The sequence below is a fragment of the Coturnix japonica genome, chromosome 3, assembly GCF_001577835.2.
Source record: "Coturnix japonica isolate 7356 chromosome 3, Coturnix japonica 2.1, whole genome shotgun sequence".
Classification (NCBI taxonomy): Eukaryota; Metazoa; Chordata; class Aves; order Galliformes; family Phasianidae; genus Coturnix; species Coturnix japonica.
This window is the reverse complement of record NC_029518.1, coordinates 72,528,195-72,547,448: the sequence shown is the minus strand read 5'-3', so window position 1 is coordinate 72,547,448 and position 19,254 is coordinate 72,528,195. Positions and strand designations below refer to the sequence as shown.

Genomic DNA, 19,254 nt, shown 5'->3' with positions numbered 1-19,254 from the left:
GCTTCTACAAAGCCTGGAGCCAAAAGCTTCAGCTTACCTACAATGGACATACCCAAACCAACACGCCTCAGATTCAACATTCACACCTCTCTGTAGCAGCACTTCAGGAGTAAGTTGGGGAAAAGTCCAGTCTAGAAATTCACAGATGAGACAGGCTCCTAGGTAAGTAACAGGTGTTGAATTGAACACCTTGCATTCTGAGCAGAAAACAGAAATTAAGTCTTCTGTTTCCCAGCTGAATACTTAACTTACAGGCAGTAATAAACAGCTGAGTGCAACTGCTAGCCATCCCTGTGTCTTCCTCCCTGCTTGTGAGAATCTGCCTTACCACACAAGGCACTCAAATGCCACACTGCAGACTGGAATAAGAAGTGGCAATTCAAATGCATCTCTATGCCCTCTACTGCCACGTAGCTCTTACCTGACAGCTTACCATTCAGCATTCTTTTTTCCTGTGCCCACTAAGATGTTGAAATCTAACACCCTGTTCAGCACATTAAGAATAGGCTCAGTGACTGCATTCCACTTTGGACATTAGCAACCATACTCCCCAAAAGCTCAGGTGCCAAAACTGTCAAGTGATTCAGTGAACCTAGGCCCTGGGTAAGGAGCCACAGTTTCAACATTTACTAAGTTTATGCTGTGCTTCTGTAGCAAAAAACACTGTTTTCTCAAAACATACAAGCTCTAAAACTAAGCAGTAGCAACCACTTAAGGTTTATTACCCTGGTTTCTTTACAAGTCTTCTAAGTGCTCAACTATACAAGGAATTTACAACCTGTGAAATTACCCTAATATTCCAACATCAAAACCACAAATTCAGTTGATTCCTTGAAAGAAGGAATGACAAAAATACACAAAGAACACATTTTACAATAGCAGCTGTATTAAATCAAGAATGGCAAATGTATTACACAGGCTACAAACAACAATAAAAGGCTGTATTTGCTGAATCTCAAAATTGTTTAAAAAAACTTTAGATACCTCAATTTTGATATTCCTACGGCAAATTTCACTATTTGGGGTAGGGAATAAATCTCTTGAGTCTAGCTGACCAAAGTCTTTAAGCTAAGCCAGTAGTGTATGATCACAAACACATCAAGCTGTGCAGTCAAGACCTATACAAAATCTATCACCACAGTGGAGAGTACAAATGAAAACACGGAATATATAAATCATATACATACTTACTGAGCGTAAGCCCGTATGTGCAGACACTTACGGGATCAAGTTCTACTATTACTTATAAAGACCAGAATGTGGCAGAAACCAGAAACTATTTCAGATTCAGTTGAGATTGTGCTAACTAATTTAATAACAAATTCAAAGTTAATAAAAAGCCAAAGTCAAGGAGAATATTCTGCACGACACTCAGTCTCCACATGACATCTGTCTGCAACAAATGGAGGAATCAAAGTTTTTGCACCTAGATATAAGTTCAACACAGAATCTGGCTGCTAGAGATTTGCAGTTTCAAATTCATTAACTGGATAAAAGGAATTATGTCTCAAAGTGACTGACACCACTCAAGTTTAGATTTTTGATGCTGAGAATGAAAGAATTCAGACTGGGGAGAGCTTAAAAACTACCCAGTGCCACTTCAGAGATTTAACACGTTTTAGATATAACAAGCATTCCATCTAGGAACTGAATACCTGACTGGATTAATTATCATTAATAATCACCTAAGATTTTTCTAATTCAACAAATGTCCCCAAGGTCTGCAATTTTTACAGGAACTTTTGCTATGAAGCAGACAGTATTAGTCACATTACTACAGACCATTTTGCAAGGCAGTGGTGTGAGGTTCTTGAATGGCAAAGTAGATACCTCATGTAATTCAACTTCCAGGTTTGGTTCTTTCACACTATATTCCCCACAGGATTCAAGATAATCCCATCTGTAAAAGCTTTCCCATCCCCTTCCCTTTTCCAGAAGTATGAGATGACAAAGCCCATGAATGTTGCAGCAGTTAGCAGAATAATTTAATAGTGGTTAATATAACGGTGTTCCCAGTTGACACTCTGGTTAGGAAACTGGGAAAAGACTGGCAGCTCTGCTCATTTGTGCAGCCCCTTAGTAAACCAAAGCACTTAACAGTTGCACTCTGTAACAGTAACTATGCAATCCAATTTCACACTCTAGGAACACCTTTCCCCTGTAACCTAAAAAAGCCCTCCAACTACCACTCTCGTCTCTTTGAGTATCAGATAGAGAACACAGGTGAAATATGTAGAGATACTTCTCTCCTAGATACCTGCCTCACACATCTTTGAGTCAAACTGATTTCCAGATTTACAGTTTCCCTCACCTCATACAACAGGCAGATATTCCCACATTTATTTCCAACACAAAGCTTGTATTATTAGTGGCTGTGAGATTCTGATTATCTAAACATTTCTTTACAACTCTAAAGATTTTCAATCTTTTTTGGTGTTTGTGCCTCTACTCCCCCTTGATTCACACATATCAATTCTTTTCAGAGGGCTGCCCAAAGTCTCAGGCATCTATAATTTAGATTCTGGCAGCTCCTGAATGGACTTGTCTTGCACATAGAAAACGAACTCAGCCTGCTCTAAACTTAGAACTCCATGAGAACCATCATCCATCTGCTATAAGTAGTAGTGGAAAGGTATCCTAACAATGCAGTGAGGACATGCAACTTAACTGGTAACACTGAACAGCAGCAAGGAACAAAGATCTGTACTTGTAGCTCCAAGCTGAGTGACCGGGTTTCCTCTTAAATTCAGTTACAGAGATCAATGCAAAAAGAACAATACAAAACTTAAGTTATTGCTGTAGGAGTCTAGGTTCTACCACAAATTTCAGTAGTATTTCTTCTTTATGAACTGTCCTGTACACTGAACACATCAAAAATTTCTCTGGGTTCAGAGTGACCCTCCAAGCTCGAGTCCAACTTCTAAATGTCTGATGTTTGGTTGGTTGTTTTTTTTTTGTTTGCTTGGTTGGTTGTTGTTGTTTTTTTAACCAATATATCTATGCCAGATCTCTTCTTCAGTTGATCTTTATGGTGACTTCTAAGACCATCATTCTACTACAGCTGAAAGCTGGATGAAGTTTATTCTACAACACTCTACAACAACAATTCTACACATTTTTTCAAGTAGTAGGCAAGGTCTGAAATGCATAACACAATACCTTTTTGAAGAACAAGATGCATAAAGACCTACTTAATATCAAGAAGCAGAAAGAAATACCTGTTACATCTCACCTTCCAGAACTAGTATAATGCAGAACAGACCATAACTGAAACCTGTATGTTGAGGAGCTCTACACAGAAAGGCTGATAGTATTCAGTCACAGCTGAGACAGCATACAACGTTTTATGAGATCAGGTGACTCCTGAAGAGTTTTAGCCAGATTAAGAATTAGTAACACAAAAAAATAAATGTGGTTTTACTTGGTTTCCCAGGCAGGAAACAGAATACTACAGGAGGGCCTCTGTCACCCTATCTCATATGCGTGATCTCTGACAATGTAAACTAGCATTCCAATTTCATGTGGACGAAGCTCATAGTGTCATTCCATGACACTATGGAATAGAGCCAAAAGACTTCACATTTTACAAATTCAGTATTTGTCCCACTAAACCAATCAGAGATTTCTCTCAACTTTTCTATATGCAGGACCTTGGCCTGTATGTTACAAACACATGCTTCAAGATGGCCTACATAAAAAACATATTAAAAGCAAAAAGTTTCGAAAGGCTGCCTTGGCATATCTGCATAAAGCATAGTAATTACCATGTTGAAGTAAGACCGGATTTTGACTCCTCTTGCCAAATCCCAAACTATGACATTTCCGTCATGTCCAGCAGAGAAGAGAACTCTTGGATCAAATGGATGAGGTTCAAGTACAAATACTTCATCTTCATGGCCCTGAAATTAAAGGCACAGCAAGATGAACAAGCGGATTATCTCAAATGCCATTCAATATGGTAATGCAAAAAACTACATTATTAATCTATGAAAGTGATTGGCATGCAATCATTACTCTGACTGCACTTATTTCATGGTTTTGGGTTGTTGATTTTTTTTGTTTTGTTTTTTAATTTTAATCTACGTCCTGTTCTCTATCCAGTTGCAATTTTAGCTTTTTAGTAAGTATGTCAAGTCTGACAGCTTCAGAACAAACTTGTCCCACAACTTTCATCATGATTTTAAAAGATCAGAGTTCAAATCAAACTTAAATTTCTAATTAATACCATACCCAAACAAGTTGAATTTAGAACCATTCAAGAATCAACTGCAACACTACAGTCAGATAACTACACCTCCAGAGTTAAAACTTTATTTTCCCTAGAAGACTGCTTTTTTGTATTCATGGAATGTTGAGATTGCAGAAACAAGTGTCTGTGCTTAATGAGGATAACTCTATTAACTGTATTTCAAACATCTGCCAAACTAAATAAAAGGACAAAGAAACAACTGTTTCCTTCTCTCCTTTCCAAGAGAGCATTTTAAGAAAGAAGTCAAAAATTAGTTTCAGACATCTCAACAATAATGACAGTCTGCAGCTTTTAAGCTTCATTTTCTACAGAGCAGCTGAAATACCTTAATTATATTTGAATCATCGAAATACATTTGCTAAAGCTGCAGAGAAAAATGCCTAAGAAAGAATTTTGATGACATACACATGAATTCTGCAATTCAGATCATTAAATCAAGGTAGAGCACCTTACCATGAGAATGTGAATGAGTTGGCCAGTGAAAGAATTCCAAACTTTCAGTGTCATGTTATTGACAGCAGTTATAACAGAATTGTCGTGGCGGTCCCATGCCACCATGGTCACTTTCAGCTTTGTGATTTTATCTTCTACGCCTTGTAGAGTTTGTCTAAAACAAAAGAAAAAGAAGAGCTTCAAAGCAATTCTAGTCTGCTAAAAAATATTATGTCCATTACCAGTGATAACACACCTGAATTTTACTTTATTATTGAGAATATCAGTATTAGTTCTTCTAATGTGGGACATGGAGGTATGAGAGATGTTGCTTGTTTTTCAACACACACGATCAGAAAAGAGCTATCAATTCTTAAACAGTGACTATTGAGTCCTCTCAACATTTTAAAGACTACGTTACATATACCAAACTGCAGTTTAAATCCATAGCAGTTGTTAAGTTAACTAAAAAACAAAAATCCAAACTAGTCAATTAGTGAACAGTAATTTATCCTGGAGAATACCTGTGTTAAGTACTTATAAACACAGAAAGAAGTATTCTCATACTTTTAAATGAATTAAAATTCTCAGGAAATGTAGAGTACAGCATCACCACACTTAGAACACTTTACTATCAACAAGCTGCATCTAATATTGCATGCATTTTACTTTTATCCTTGTAAAAAAGGAACACTAGCCACGTGTAATGCAATCCATTAGAATGCCCCCAAATATCACCAATGAAATGGACAAAAATATAGAATTCTCCATTCTGAAAGTAATGCTTCCTATTTTATTAAGTGGCCCATGACACGAGGGGCAGATGTTATTGCTATTGCATATTGAGCCTTCCTACCAATATTCTGTTCCTTTTTTTTTTTTTGCTGTGTGACAGATGGCAGCTGATGGGCAGGCTGACAGCACAGCACATGATATGGAAGTGCACATGAAGTGTGCAACTGACTTCCTCCATGCAGAAACAATTGTACCCACTGACACTTGTTGAATGCCGATGGTGATCAAACAGTGAAAGTGAGCACTGGTGTGTTTCAGCAGTGGAGACAGCGGGTCACCTCCACTGGTGTAGATTTTGAAAAGCACAGCATGCAGGCTCTTATTCATCGCTGGCAAAAATGCACAACTAATAGCACTGACTATGTTGAAATGAGTACTTTGTAGCTGAGAATTTGCTCTATCAAACAGTGTTATTGTGTTCTTTGTATCAGCTGTAGTTGCCATGGAAATAAATAGTAGGCATTACTTTCGGAACTGCCTACGTTGAAATACAGTACATTACCTAATTATATATACCGTACAGTTCAAAAGTACAACATGCCACTACAGTGAGATTCCTTTATAGATACAATGCAGAACGCAGGAGTCTTTTTATAGACTGAATTCTTTCTTTTCTTCCAGTGCACCAATTTCATTATCTTTGATAAAATTATGCTTATGCAAAAAAAAAGATCACATGCAGAATTGCACTTTACTCTCCTAATCAAAAGAGACAAATAAGAATTCAACTACATGGCTGAAACAAACAGTTCAGTTTCTCTAAGAAGTTCTGCAGTTTGACCATAATGAAAAAAGAATCCATTGCTATTTTTTTCCAGGATCAGTTAAAACCAATAATTATCATGGGCTACATTTTGAATGAAAAATAACTCAGACTTTGGTTTTGGAGTGGTAATGTACAACAAACTTTCATCCAAAAGTTTTATACTCATATTCTATTGTGCCTACCCGTAACAAGATACCTTCTGATCCAAACTTGTAAGTAAATCATAAGAGCTCACTTAGCTATCTCTTCCACCCCTCTCTGTCTTTCAAATGTCTTTGAAACCCCCCTGAAGGGGGGTTGTAGCGAGCTGGGGGTTGGCCTCTTCTCTCGTGTAATCAGTGATAGAACTAGAGGGAATGGTTTTAAGCTGCACCAGGGGAGATTCAGGCTGGACATTAGGAAGTATTACTTTTTGGAAAGAGTAGTCAGGCATTGGAATGCACTGCCCAGGGAGGTGGTGGAGTCACCGACCATGGGAGTGTTCAAGAAACGCTTGGATGTGGCACTAAGGAATATGATTTAGCCAGGAAGTATTGGTAATGGTTGGACTAGATGATCTTCTAGGTCTTTTCCAACCTTGATAATTCTGTGATTTTGTGATTCTTTTCATAGGATTACTTTTGAATATATATATATATATATTTGATTATTAAATAACCTCCTTTAAACTGCTCAATATGATCAATTAATGGAGAAAGTTTACCCATTAAATAGCTGTAAATCTTTTCATAATTTAATGTTGGAAAACATTTCCTCTGTGCAGAAATAGTATCTTCTACAAAGTCTCCATTTTCAAGTCTTTTTAATCACTTTGTTTACTAGACGGAAACTTTCCATACCTACAAAGCCTTGTAAATTCTAAGATTATTATAGCTAAGTGGGAATTTGTAACATGGCAGGTGACTTATTTGCCTTGGCACATGGTATGAAAGAACTCAAAATCCCTTTTCTGAGCATACAGATTCCACAATAACTTAAACACCCTAAAATGCAAGAAATCTCAGTAAGAGATCTGACCTGGTTTTCTTGGTCCAGAAGCCTACGTAAAAAGCTAAGTTTAGCCTCCAGTGTGTATTGTGTATCTTCTACTCTCTTAATCTAACCGAAGTACTAACAGAGCAATTATCTGGACAAACTAATTAAATATGTAGTTAAATATTTGTTTTCATTGTTTTCATTGGACTTTGAGAGCTAGACAAGCATATTGTACACTTAATCCATAATCATTAAAGGTGGCTTTTTTTTTTTTTTTAATATGCCAGCAAACAAAATTAATGGACTTCAGATATCTATGGGATAACAGAGCATTTCATACTACTTACCCTGATGGGCGAGTAGCCATATCTAACAAAATGCTTTTCCATTCCCTTCGCTTAAATTGCCAGATTCGTGCTGTTCCATCACGGCTTCCACTCACAAATCTAAGAAAAGGGGAAAAAGTAAATTAGATATTAAAGACCCTTGCACAAAACGAAGTGGCAGCTGGAGAACACTGAACTCAATAAAGTAAGCTGAAGCATAAGGAGTCCAAACATTCCAAGAATGCTGTACTACCACACTGAGGTGAAAACAAACTTCACAGACCAGTAAAAATTTAAAGGCCTGTAAAAAGTGGAATTTGCTTCCCTAATATGAGCCCCTTACAAACTAATAGCACTTGGATCCATTGTGCACCTTGCATAGCTACCACACTGCTCTGGAATTGGGACTTAAAAGCCCAGTGAGCACTGTAACACTGTAAGTCACCTATCATTGCATGTAAAGCTACAGAAGTAATTCATGAGGTGAAAAAACTAAGTATAAGGAGAGCTGCAAGCTGAACTAGAGTCTCTATTTAAAACACACAAAATCTGTTACAATACTTATCTGATGAACTGGCTCTGAACAGCTGCAAACAAGCTTGAGCTTCTTCCCCACCTTTTTCTTCCCCTTTATTGGGGGTCAGAAGGAAGAGAAAGAGGTAGGCAGAGGAACACAATGCAGCTTGCTTTGCAACTGCTTGCTTTGCAATAAAAGTTTATTTTACAGTACCATTTGAATGAAATATCAGAACTTCAAAATTAAATGAGGTATTTTCTTCAGCATTCTTCACATACGAAATTCAGAACTTCAGTGAAGCATTTAAAAAGGGAAGCTAAACAAAACCTTGTCTGATTTTGTTCAATAGTTTTACTATAATCCAACAATCACATAACTGAGATTATTCACACTTATTCATTTTTTAAAAAGTGTTTCTATATTACTTAATTTGCACTATTCATTACAACAAAGACTGGCATAAAGCTGAAAAATATTATTTAAAACAAATTACAGATACTTTCTGTGTTGAGGTTCTTACAGTAAAATCAATTTTCTCTAACTACATCAAGAAGCTGTTATTCACATATTTCCAAGTCAAAAGACTAGCTGTGAACAAATAAATGTTTTGCTTACCTGCTACTACTATTAGAAAACTGAATGCTGTCAACTTTGTCCTATACAAAAAAAAAATAATTATCAAAAGTGATTCCAAACTAAACAAAAATAATTATTTAAATCAAATACATATGTAATTTTAATAAAGTATTTACAGTATGAAACTCCAACTCTGATATCTTCTCTGGCTGACCTGATCCAAAGAAATAAACCCTAATGATGTGATCTGTACTCCCAGTAGCCAGAAACATTCCACCTGAGGAAAGAAAACACAGGTAAGTTATAATAACAAAAACGGGCAAGCTAATGATATTACAGAATTTTCAGATGTGCCTAAGATCAAATATTTGTATTTATTCTCTTAAATGTACAGCTGCGTCTCATTTCAGTTTTGTCTATAGCTGACCCTTCAGTAAAAGCAAAAAGTTTAGAAATGCAAAAGTTTTACTTGTGTTGAATTACCTCACATGTGTTGTCACGTTAAACAGGCATCTAGAGACATACTCAAAAGACTGGCTAACTACATTGATTTGTTTGCAACTTAGCTCTTATTGGCCTGAATCTTTAAGTGAATAGAATGGAAGAAGAGCTTCAGTAATTCTGAAAATACTTCTCTGCCATTTTACTATTTTATCTCACTGTTTACACTGCATTCTTCATCAATTGTCAGCTCCAGGAGTCAACAACATTCAGAGCGTAATAATCTGTTAATCAGCATCTTCTTAATAAAACCCCTATAAATTCCACTTCAGATAAAGTTGACTTTCAGAATTGCTCTGAGGAAAAAGGTTTTACCACCTTTTAAAGAACTGTGGTCAAGAAACTTCCTTTCAACATGTTATGCTCAACTGCTACGCTCAGCAACTTCCCAATCACCAAAAGTTAATGAACAGATTCTTAACATTATTAATATCTAGCATTTCTTTCAGTAACCATTTTAACTCAATTTCATCTTATTAACAAGAAATATGCTACAGTAACTGCATTAGACTACTTTATTCTCCAAGTGGCTTCTTAAAGCAAGACAAAGACTAAATAAATCAATAAATTATAGTCTTTTACCAGCGCTAAAAGAAGAGCAGATCATTTGGACTCCAGGCCGAGGGCGTTCCGTAAACTTTGTTGGTCTTGGACTACAATAAAAGAAACAGTTAAATAATTTCCTAATATGGCTTCAGAAGAAACAAAACAAAACAAAAAATAACCAGCCAGAATCTTAGAAATAAAGCACAGAGAGACAAAATTAAATATGACAGAACAGATGGCTGCCCATCTATAAACCATTTGCTGTGACTATGTTTCATGATCTGATCTTTGGGAAACTAAGGCACACACATGGACCAAGAAATTATATGTATCACTCAGAACTGTGCCACATCTTAAATCCCACATCTTTCTCCCCTCAAATATTGACAAAGAAAACATTTAAGTCACCTGTAAAGTGGAAGACACAGAACCAGTTACCCAACATTCAGTTTTAACACACTGAGTGTATCAGAGCTCTGGCTTTCTCCTGCTGAATGTGGCTGCTTTTAGTAAAAGAAAGAAACAAAGCCCAGCACTCTATGTAGGAAAATACACACACACACAAAAAATGTAAATAAATTTGATGTTTTTTACAGTGCTAGAAGGTAAAGAGTTTCTTCAGAAAGCACACATTATTTGCAGCTAGCGCTAGTTCCAGACAGCCCCCACAGAATGTTACAATAATGCCTGGAAGCATCAAAGAAATTTTACTTCGTGCACTGTGCTTCCTCTCTTAGGTATTTCAGTACCCGATGTACAAGCAGAACTAAAGCATCAATGACTTGGCACTTTAAGAGCGCATGTATAAAAACAAAACTAAATCTGGTCCTTCAGTCACTTCAGTTCTGCTCACATACTGCAGCAACCCCAGATCAGTAGGTGGTCTTGCACAGTATACCATCTGCAAACTTCAGTCCTTAAAGAATAAACTTGCTTGAGAACAGCAGCATTACACCCACAAGTGTCATCACTAAAGATCTGTTTAACATAAAAGAATGCATATTCATGATTTATCTAAAATTTTCTCTTTTCGAATCAAAATGGCTTTTCCTTTTTCAGCTGAAGACAGATGCATAAGAGACCTTCCTGCACCTACTAGCTGTTGCAAACTCAAAGTAAGTAGTAAGCAATAAACCTTAACGGTTTATATCGGTTTCTATATATAAACTAAAGTACTAAACATGCTGTGAATAGCAGTTAAGAAGTCTTTCTCCAGCTTGCCCATTCAGTACAGGTTGTTTCTGTGAACCTTCCTTCAGGAGCTAAGATTACTCCTAACATCTCCCAGCCAGAAGTCTTTGCAAGATACATTAAACAAGACAAATCTATCACACAAAACAGTTCAAGTCCTTCTTAAGTGAGATACTAGCTTAAAATGAACTATCAGATGATTCAATATGCAGCTTACATAACATGGAGCAAGTGTAAATAGATAAATAGGCTGCTGTTTTCTTCCACTGTGGTTTGTGGACTCTGCCTTTGGAGTTAGGACAGCTGCAAAACAGAGCAAGTATGCACTTATGTTCTAGTTTGGATAATCAAATTCTCCAGCTTACATCTCTCTAATGTGTGCTATTTTAGGCATTAGGAAACAAGATTATAGCATTCTTTCACACTAGAGCACACAGCAATCTACATGACAAACTGGAGAATCAGTAACTTGGGGAAGTAAGGGAGGTGGACAAAAGGAAAACATCTGGAAATATACAAAATTGAAATTATTTTTAATGTTTTAACAAGCCTTCTCACTCCAATTATACAAGCAGTTGAAGGACACTAAGATACTTTCAACACTTCACAGGTCCAGGAAAGCTCTGGTGGTAAACCGGGGCCTCCCAAGATGAAAGGCTTCCATAAAAAACACAAGCTGAACTAAGAGCAGCGGTCAAAAAAAAAATCATTTGCACTATTTGCCTCAATCAAGGACAACAGTCTCCCATATAAGCAGCTCACAATTCATCGTCAGTGCACCCTCCTAGTGCAGGAATGGTTACACAACCTGAGCCATGCAGTCTAACCTCACTCTGGACAAACAGCAGCTTAAGCAAGATTTCTCCAAAAAAAAAAAAAAAAAAACCACAAAAACCAACTCCTCCAACTTGAGTCTTGGTTAACAAACCTCCAATGAACATGGTAAAAGTATATGTGCATTGTAGCATATGACCAGATCCCTAAACATGAGCTGCTTTCTGCACAAAAATGCAAATTCTAAGTATTCTACCACCTTGAAGACAGTTGAGATACTAATGTCTTCTTGTCCAAAATAGGAATCATAGAATGGCCTGGGCTGAAAAGGACCAAAATGATCATCTAGTTTCAACTCCCTGCTATGTTCAGGGTCACCAGCCACCAGACCAGGCTGCCCAGAGCCACATCCAGCCTGGCCTTGAATGCCTTCAGGGATGGGGCATCCACAACATCCTTGAGCAACCTGTTCCAGTGTGTCACCACTCTCTGTGTGGAAAACCTCCTAAAACCTAACCTAAACCTCCCCCGCCTCAGTTTAAGACCATTCTCCCTTGTCCTACCACTATCCACTCTTGTAAACAGCCATTCCCCCTCCTGTTTATATACTCCTTTCAAATACTGGAAGGCTATGAGGTCTCTCTGGATCCTTCTCCAAGCTAAACAAGCACAGTTTCCTCAAACTTTCTTCATATGAGAGGTGTCAAAATCATCAGCACATTTTGCTGAAGGTTTTTGCTTTCATTTTATTTGTTTTTAATAGAGCAGACAGATAGCAGTATAGTAAATTTGTCTATCCAAACCTGCGAGACAGTTCTGCTGCCCTGTGCACTGTCTGCTAGTAAAAGACTCAGACTGGAAACTCACGATCCAAATAGGTGGCATAAGAATAATGAGAAACCACAGCATCTTCCTTGACGTACTTATGCAAATATTGTGCAGTGCAATTAACATATGTGCACTGATAACAACTCTACCTCATACTTGAGGCAAATATCCATCAAGTTCTGATGACCCAAGGTTGATTTTCTCTTCTCCCCACTACCACATCAAATAGGATGCAACTCTTGTTTCTTCTACTCTAAACCACAGTAGTAAGAGAGACTAAATGCAGGGGAAGGTGTTGATCGCTTTGTTTCTCATTTATTTCCCTTTGAACAACTTTTCATCGACCTCTTTATCTACAGAAACAAATACCTTAACCTCTTCTCTGTTTAGAAACAAAATTGACAGGACTGGAATGCAATATCCCTTATAATGGGCCTTAGGAATAAGATTCCTCTTTCCTTTGAAGCTGTTTTACTGCTACTGCTCATTTTCCCCCAGCACATCACCAAACACATGTGGAAGGAATATGCCATGTTTTCACCGTTCTGGAAGGAGATCCAGAACTAAATAAGTAAGGAAGAATAAACAAAGAATTACAGGGGCTGGTGACCCCTGGTTAGACATCTAGTCCAACACTACAGCTAAAACAGGTTCCCTACAGTAGGACACATAGGAAAGCATCCAGGTGGGTTTTGAATATCTCCAGAGAAAGAGACTCCACAGCCTCTCTAGGAAGCTTGCTGCATTGCTTGGTACCTATCAAAGGGCCAACTGCCTCATCTAAAACTACTACAATGCTTACCTATTATTGAGGCAAAGTAACCATGAGCATGGCCTCCTGGTGAAAAACTACACTGGATTCCTAGTGTCAGAGTATCATTAACATGACTTATGATCATCACAATTAGAACAGTTTATAGTTTAGAAAACTAAGTAGAACCCCTTGTAACTAACAAAGTTAAGAAGAGAGACATGGAGAATTTTCTGAGCGTGCAACTGCTTCAGTATCCTACATAACATACAACTATGTTCCAGTCCTAAAAGACACAAATATTTCTTATTCAGATTTAGTATATGCTTTAGGTTTCATGAAAAAGCATGAAGTACTTCAAATGCATAATAGCTATACTAAATTACAACAAATACCTAAGAATAGCATCCTACCTCCAGCAGTAGCCAAAACTGGGTGTGTATGAGAACAGAAAAAGTACACAATGATAACTTTCAGTTTCCTCATTTAAGCTTTTGACACGTACAATGATCTATGACAAGGAGTTCCATAACATAGCTGCATGTTAAGAGCCACCTCCTTCTGAGGGTAAATTAGCTAGTTTCAGTTGATACCCTCTAGCACAAAAAGAGCCAGAAGACAATTAATTATGATACAATCTCTTCAGGACACTCAGAAATATACACGTCTCTCTCATTTCATGCACTCATTTTCCATACTGAAAAGACATCTGTAGGCTGCTCCAAAAGTAATGCCTCCTATTTTATTTCTATGGAAACCACAACAGATACAAATGGCAAAATTACACTGCTTGACAGAGAACATACTTAGCTACAATAATAATAATAATTAAAAAATTATTATCAGCATCATGATATAGCAGTTGGTTCAACAGATCCTAACAAATTTGCATATGGTGTACTGAATGGATCCACCTAGAACACACTTCGTGATATTTCAATGTTGCCACGATTGTTTCCAATGCATTCAAGCTAATCTTCTGCTCCAAAGCTCCCTTTCAAAATCCACCATTTAGCATGGATGAGCTGATTGAGATGCTCTTCAATGAGTGGGGTCACAGCTGTGCATGACTGTTCAGAACACAGTTTGTCTGCCATGTTGCCATTGTCACCGTTGAGATGCACCACCCACTACCCCACTGTGCTCACATCCACTCTTCAGTCTTCATAAACATTCAAACAAATGTCAATGAATGTCAATGGGTGCCATTTTTTCCTGCATGGAGGAATTTAACGACACACCTTGGCTTCATATGACTTCCATCTCAGACTGCCCCTCAGCTGTCATCTGTCGCATGACAGAATGTAATGGAATACTTGCAGAAAGGTTCAGCCTCTACTGCCATACCACCGACATCCATCTCTGGCATCAGGGGAACAACATAATAAAATAGGAAGCATTACTATCAGAGTAGACCTCATAGTTTAAAGGGTCCCTCTATCTTCTGACACTCAACACAGGGAACACTATGAGAACAATCATTAAGGACAGAATAAGCTCCACTCACAAAGGTACTCTGCACTCTCCTGTTGAGCAACATGAATTGCTGCATGACTTGGGCTATGGAACTACCTCCTTTCAATTCTTCAAGATGCAACTGAACTTGTTGTTTGGTTGGTTTTTTTTTTCAGACCTTTTCTGTGGCTATTTACACATGAAAGAATTATTTTAAACAAACAAACAAACAAAACACCTTAATTCTTTTGATATTTTCTGAGTGTTAAAATTTGTATTCTCCATTTGTGTAACACCATGGACAGGAATTGAGAATCCTCCATCATAACTGAAAACAGCTCACTCTTTTTTTATTTTTTTTTTCCTCAAGACATATTCCATCTAACTCCATGATTCACCCAAATATTCATCTCCCAGCTTATATATTGTAAGCCATTTAAGTCTCATTAATTCCACTACTCTCTAATTAGGAAAAGGGAAGAGATCCTTGCTCAAAACTGAATTATCAGTGATTATTAACTATTTCCAATTTTACGCTCCAGATGTTTTGCAATTAAGGAGGAGAAAAAGCATTTGAAAGCTACTGAAGAAGTTATTTTTAATACTCATAATAAAAAACGAATTGAGGGCTCTGGCAAGACTTTTGAAGGCAGAAACTTCAGAGTCAACTTCATCCATCAATACACAGCCCATGAGTGACACCCTCTTTAACACGCTACAGTTAGAGAGCAACTAAAAACAGGTTTTAGAGAGAAGAAATAACAGACGAGCAAACCAAAATCAACTCCATCCTAATTTCTTGCTAGGACATTACCTCCTCCCACTAATCCTTAGATTCTCAGATCTAAATTGCAATCACTTTGTAGAGCATATTGTCAAAATATTTGTTTCATTTGGGACTAAGAGATGAGAATAGAATAAAAAAGTCAACTTTGACATCACTTTATTAATGGAGCCAAAGGAAAAAGTGGTTGTATACTGATTTAACCCTACACAAACCCTCAGTGATTACTTATGTTTTTAACTTAGTCCTTAAAAGACAAACAAGTAAGTTATAGCAACTCCCATAAATGGATCAATCCAACTACTGAACACACAGCGAAACAACCACTGACAAGACTTTCCTACAATGTTTGCATATCATTCTTAATCACAAACTAAGAAATAGCAATAAATAAAATAACAACTAACTTTATTTTAAGGGTGCCAGCATCCCACAGCCAAAAGCATATTGTTCCATCCGCCCCGGTTGAAGATAAGTATCTCTTTGAGCCACTGCAGAGTGGAGAGAACTGGGAGGGGGAAGATGGGGGGAAGAAAAAAAGAAAAGGTCAGTACTCCAACAACACGGTGCTTCTCAGAATAACTTTCTCCCTTCAGAACAACCTTTCTGGGTTACTTGAAAGCACTGTGGTTGCTCCTTCCCCACAATACAAACTGTACAACACCAAGCAACCCCTAACAGGAAGCAGAGCAAACTGTTCAGCAGTGACTGCAGTTTTTACTCAACATACTGGTACTCAGAATCAAGTCTGCAAAGCAATCATACTTCATAACAGGGCTGTCCACATGAACAGTGCAATTATTTTTTTTTTTTTAAGGAATTTTCTTTTTTATTTTCCCCTTCCCACTAATAGATTATGCCTGACATTTTGCAAGGATCAGATACTGCAACAATGTGTCATTTTTGCAACAAGTACCATGAAACAACTTCTTCCTTCACAGCTTGGTTACCCCGTTGACATTATTATCGCATGGAAAGTTCTCAAGTGGTTTCTTTCTCAGCCAAAAAATTCATATTGCTATTCAGGTGACTTTGCAAAGCGAAAACCTACCTGCAATGACGTAATAGACGCACTGTGGCCCTGCAGAACTGCTAAGGGTGCACAAGTTCGAAGGCACCAAACTCGGATCATCTTATCACAGCTGCCAGCTGCAATCATAGTGTTTTCATAATTCACTGCCATATCAGATATTTCCGCTGCATGCCCTCTCAGGGTAGCCAACAACCTGCCATCATCCGTTGCCCAGATTTTTACAAGGCAATCATCTGATCCCTAGAAATAAGGTAGAAATCATTAGCTGTTTCTATCACACAGTTCAATTAGACAAAACTCAAGATATTGAGCATTAGATTTTCTGAACAGAAAAATGATTCTGATAACTATCCCCTTAATCTAAATATCTCGCTCTGCATCCTGGTTCACTGGAAATCTTATGCAATGAGATGCTGCTTTTTGAAACAGCTGTTCTAAAGACACAACAAGGCAAGCAGAGCAGGGCTCTAGGAACAACAAACATGCAATAAAAATCCTGTGCAAAGCAAACATCAGTATCACATTAATCACCCCAACTGTTGGGTTCATCTCATTAGGTTTTATGTGAGAAAAAAGTTGGCTAAGACAGCCATGGAGAGCAAAGGTCTGAGGCAGACACAAAGTCTGAGGACAAACATCCCCATTCCCCTGTCTGCGTGCACATTGTATACACTGTAACTCATGTTTCAATTTGTTCCTGAAGCTCTGCAATGTAGAACAAATTACCTCAGAAAGCCAAAGCATGGGAAACACCAATATTCCTGAGCTTGAAATTGCCAAAACCCTAAGTAAGCCGTTCTAAGAGGAAATAATTCTAATAGTTTGTATTTTATTTTACCCTGAACTTTTCTCCTCCTTAACTAAAGCAGCTATAACAGAAACCACTGAAAACAACAACAAAAATAAAACTAACACTTCTCCATTGATAAACCTGCACAATGACCCAGCCTTTCCTTTACCATTACACTCCACACCTCAGGCACGTTACAACACTTTACTAGCAGCTATCCAAAACTGTGAACAGAGCCACAACACTTTTTTGAGTATTTATTTTCAGTTTTTTCAATACCATCATTAGTGCAATACCATTGAAAGTAAATTAAAAAAACCACGCATTCTAGCAGCAAGTAGAATATAAGTTCTGTAATTTCCCTGAATTTTACCTGAAGTAGGACCTCACCAGACCATTTTACCCAGAGTGCAGTTCTAAAAGTAGATATTAATCCCAATTTTTTTTTAATTCAGGCCCACTGAGGTAAGATCCAATGGTTGAACCTACTGTGCATTTGATCTACTATTACTGCAGCTCTGAATTCATCTCCAATATCTGCATGGAAAGAAACAGTGCAGGTCTCCCCAGTTAAGAATTTCTACAAGAAAGAAGACCCAAGTATCTCTTAAATACTGTTACAGCTGTTTAAATGCATTTAAATGATGTTGTGAGCAATTAATGCTTTCGAAAAGGCTCCAAATCTCACTTGTATTGAATATCTTTATTCAGGCTAATTTTACTTCTCACCTGACTTATTCACTTTAAGGCACCAAGAAAGCAAGGAGTAGAAAAATGACTGGGAAGTAAGCTCAGTAGTTCATATTTTCAGACTTACCCCAATGCACATTTCAACAGGCTCTAAACTTGCTGTTTAGAGCTTACAAACAAGAGTTAAAAGAAAAAAGGGCAGCATTTTTTCCTCTGAGCTGTAAGTTTTAAACAGATTATTTTAGTCCCTTTGCTTCCTTATAATGAATATATAAGCAGGCTATAAAGCACCCATACTACTCAACTAAGATGTTTCCTGTTTCTCCTAGATTTAAATTTGCACTTTTGTGCTTAAAAACAGTTTTAGACTCTACATCGAACCCCATCATACTCACGCTCCCAAAGTAAGAGCCAACAGTGCACTGATGTCTTCAAGTCCTAAACATTCTTCAAAGTTTATATTGTTCTTTTCAAGTACTGGTATATTGCAACAAGTTTTGTAAATGACAAGAGCCCTTAACAGAAAGTGAAATATACTTTCACTACAGATTTTTATTATGAAAGGGTTTTCGTGACATCTCTCTGCACCTGAGAATGTTTAACTAAACTCTGGCCAATAACATTACCTACTTAATGCAACAATGATCTAAAGAGCATTATGAGCTCACTCTGTTCTACACTGATTACACTGCAAGATTTTGAGCATGAAAAGGCTGGCAAATTTGTCTTAGAAATATACTTACAACCAAAAAAAAAACTCAAAACACAGAAGGGGTAAGAAGGGGCGGAACGAATGAAATTAATGGTGATAGAGATGATAAATAATATTCTCACCCACAAAACAGAGACTTGAAGCACGAAGAGAACAGAGATTCCAATACTTCCAAAGGAAGTCAAAACCTCCAAACAGTCCAGGAGAGTGAGGAGGGAAGACACTCGCAAGCAGATTAATCTCTTATGCAAAGCAATAAATGCATGAGAACAGTACCAAGCCATTAACATTAATTGCTTGCATCACAGTGTAGAAGTCTCAAACCACCAGCCCCAGTTTTTCTCGGAGCTGCACAGAATCACAGAATGACCCGGGTTGGAAGGGACCTCAAGGATCATGTAGTTCCAACCCCCCTGCCTGGCAGGGCCACCAAACATACACATTTACTAGATCAGGTTGCCCAGGGCCCCGTCCAACCTGGCCTTGAACACCTCCAAGGACGGGGCATCCACAACCTCCCTGGGCAGCCTGTTCCAGGGCCTCACCACTCTTCTAGTAAAGAA

At 37.7% G+C, this 19,254-nt stretch overlaps 1 protein-coding gene across 3 annotated transcripts in view; it reads right to left on the bottom strand.

Annotated features, from left to right (window-relative positions):
* The window catches only part of PHIP (pleckstrin homology domain interacting protein), a 98,320-nt gene that overhangs the window by 54,822 nt on the left and 24,244 nt on the right, over positions 1-19,254 (bottom strand). For 2 of the 3 annotated variants that reach the window (XM_015859017.2, XM_015859018.2), the window contains exons 8-15: positions 16,518-16,739; positions 15,874-15,974; positions 9,720-9,790; positions 8,813-8,913; positions 8,676-8,716; positions 7,565-7,663; positions 4,703-4,856; positions 3,765-3,899 (exon numbers count right to left, since the gene is read on the bottom strand). In XM_015859017.2, the coding sequence (XP_015714503.1) occupies positions 3,765-3,899; positions 4,703-4,856; positions 7,565-7,663; positions 8,676-8,716; positions 8,813-8,913; positions 9,720-9,790; positions 15,874-15,974; positions 16,518-16,739 (924 nt within the window). Of the gene's footprint in view, positions 1-3,764; positions 3,900-4,702; positions 4,857-7,564; positions 7,664-8,675; positions 8,717-8,812; positions 8,914-9,719; positions 9,791-11,091; positions 11,111-15,873; positions 15,975-16,517; positions 16,740-19,254 lie in introns of those variants that run through there. The other variant, XM_015859019.2, reaches the window with a different exon arrangement.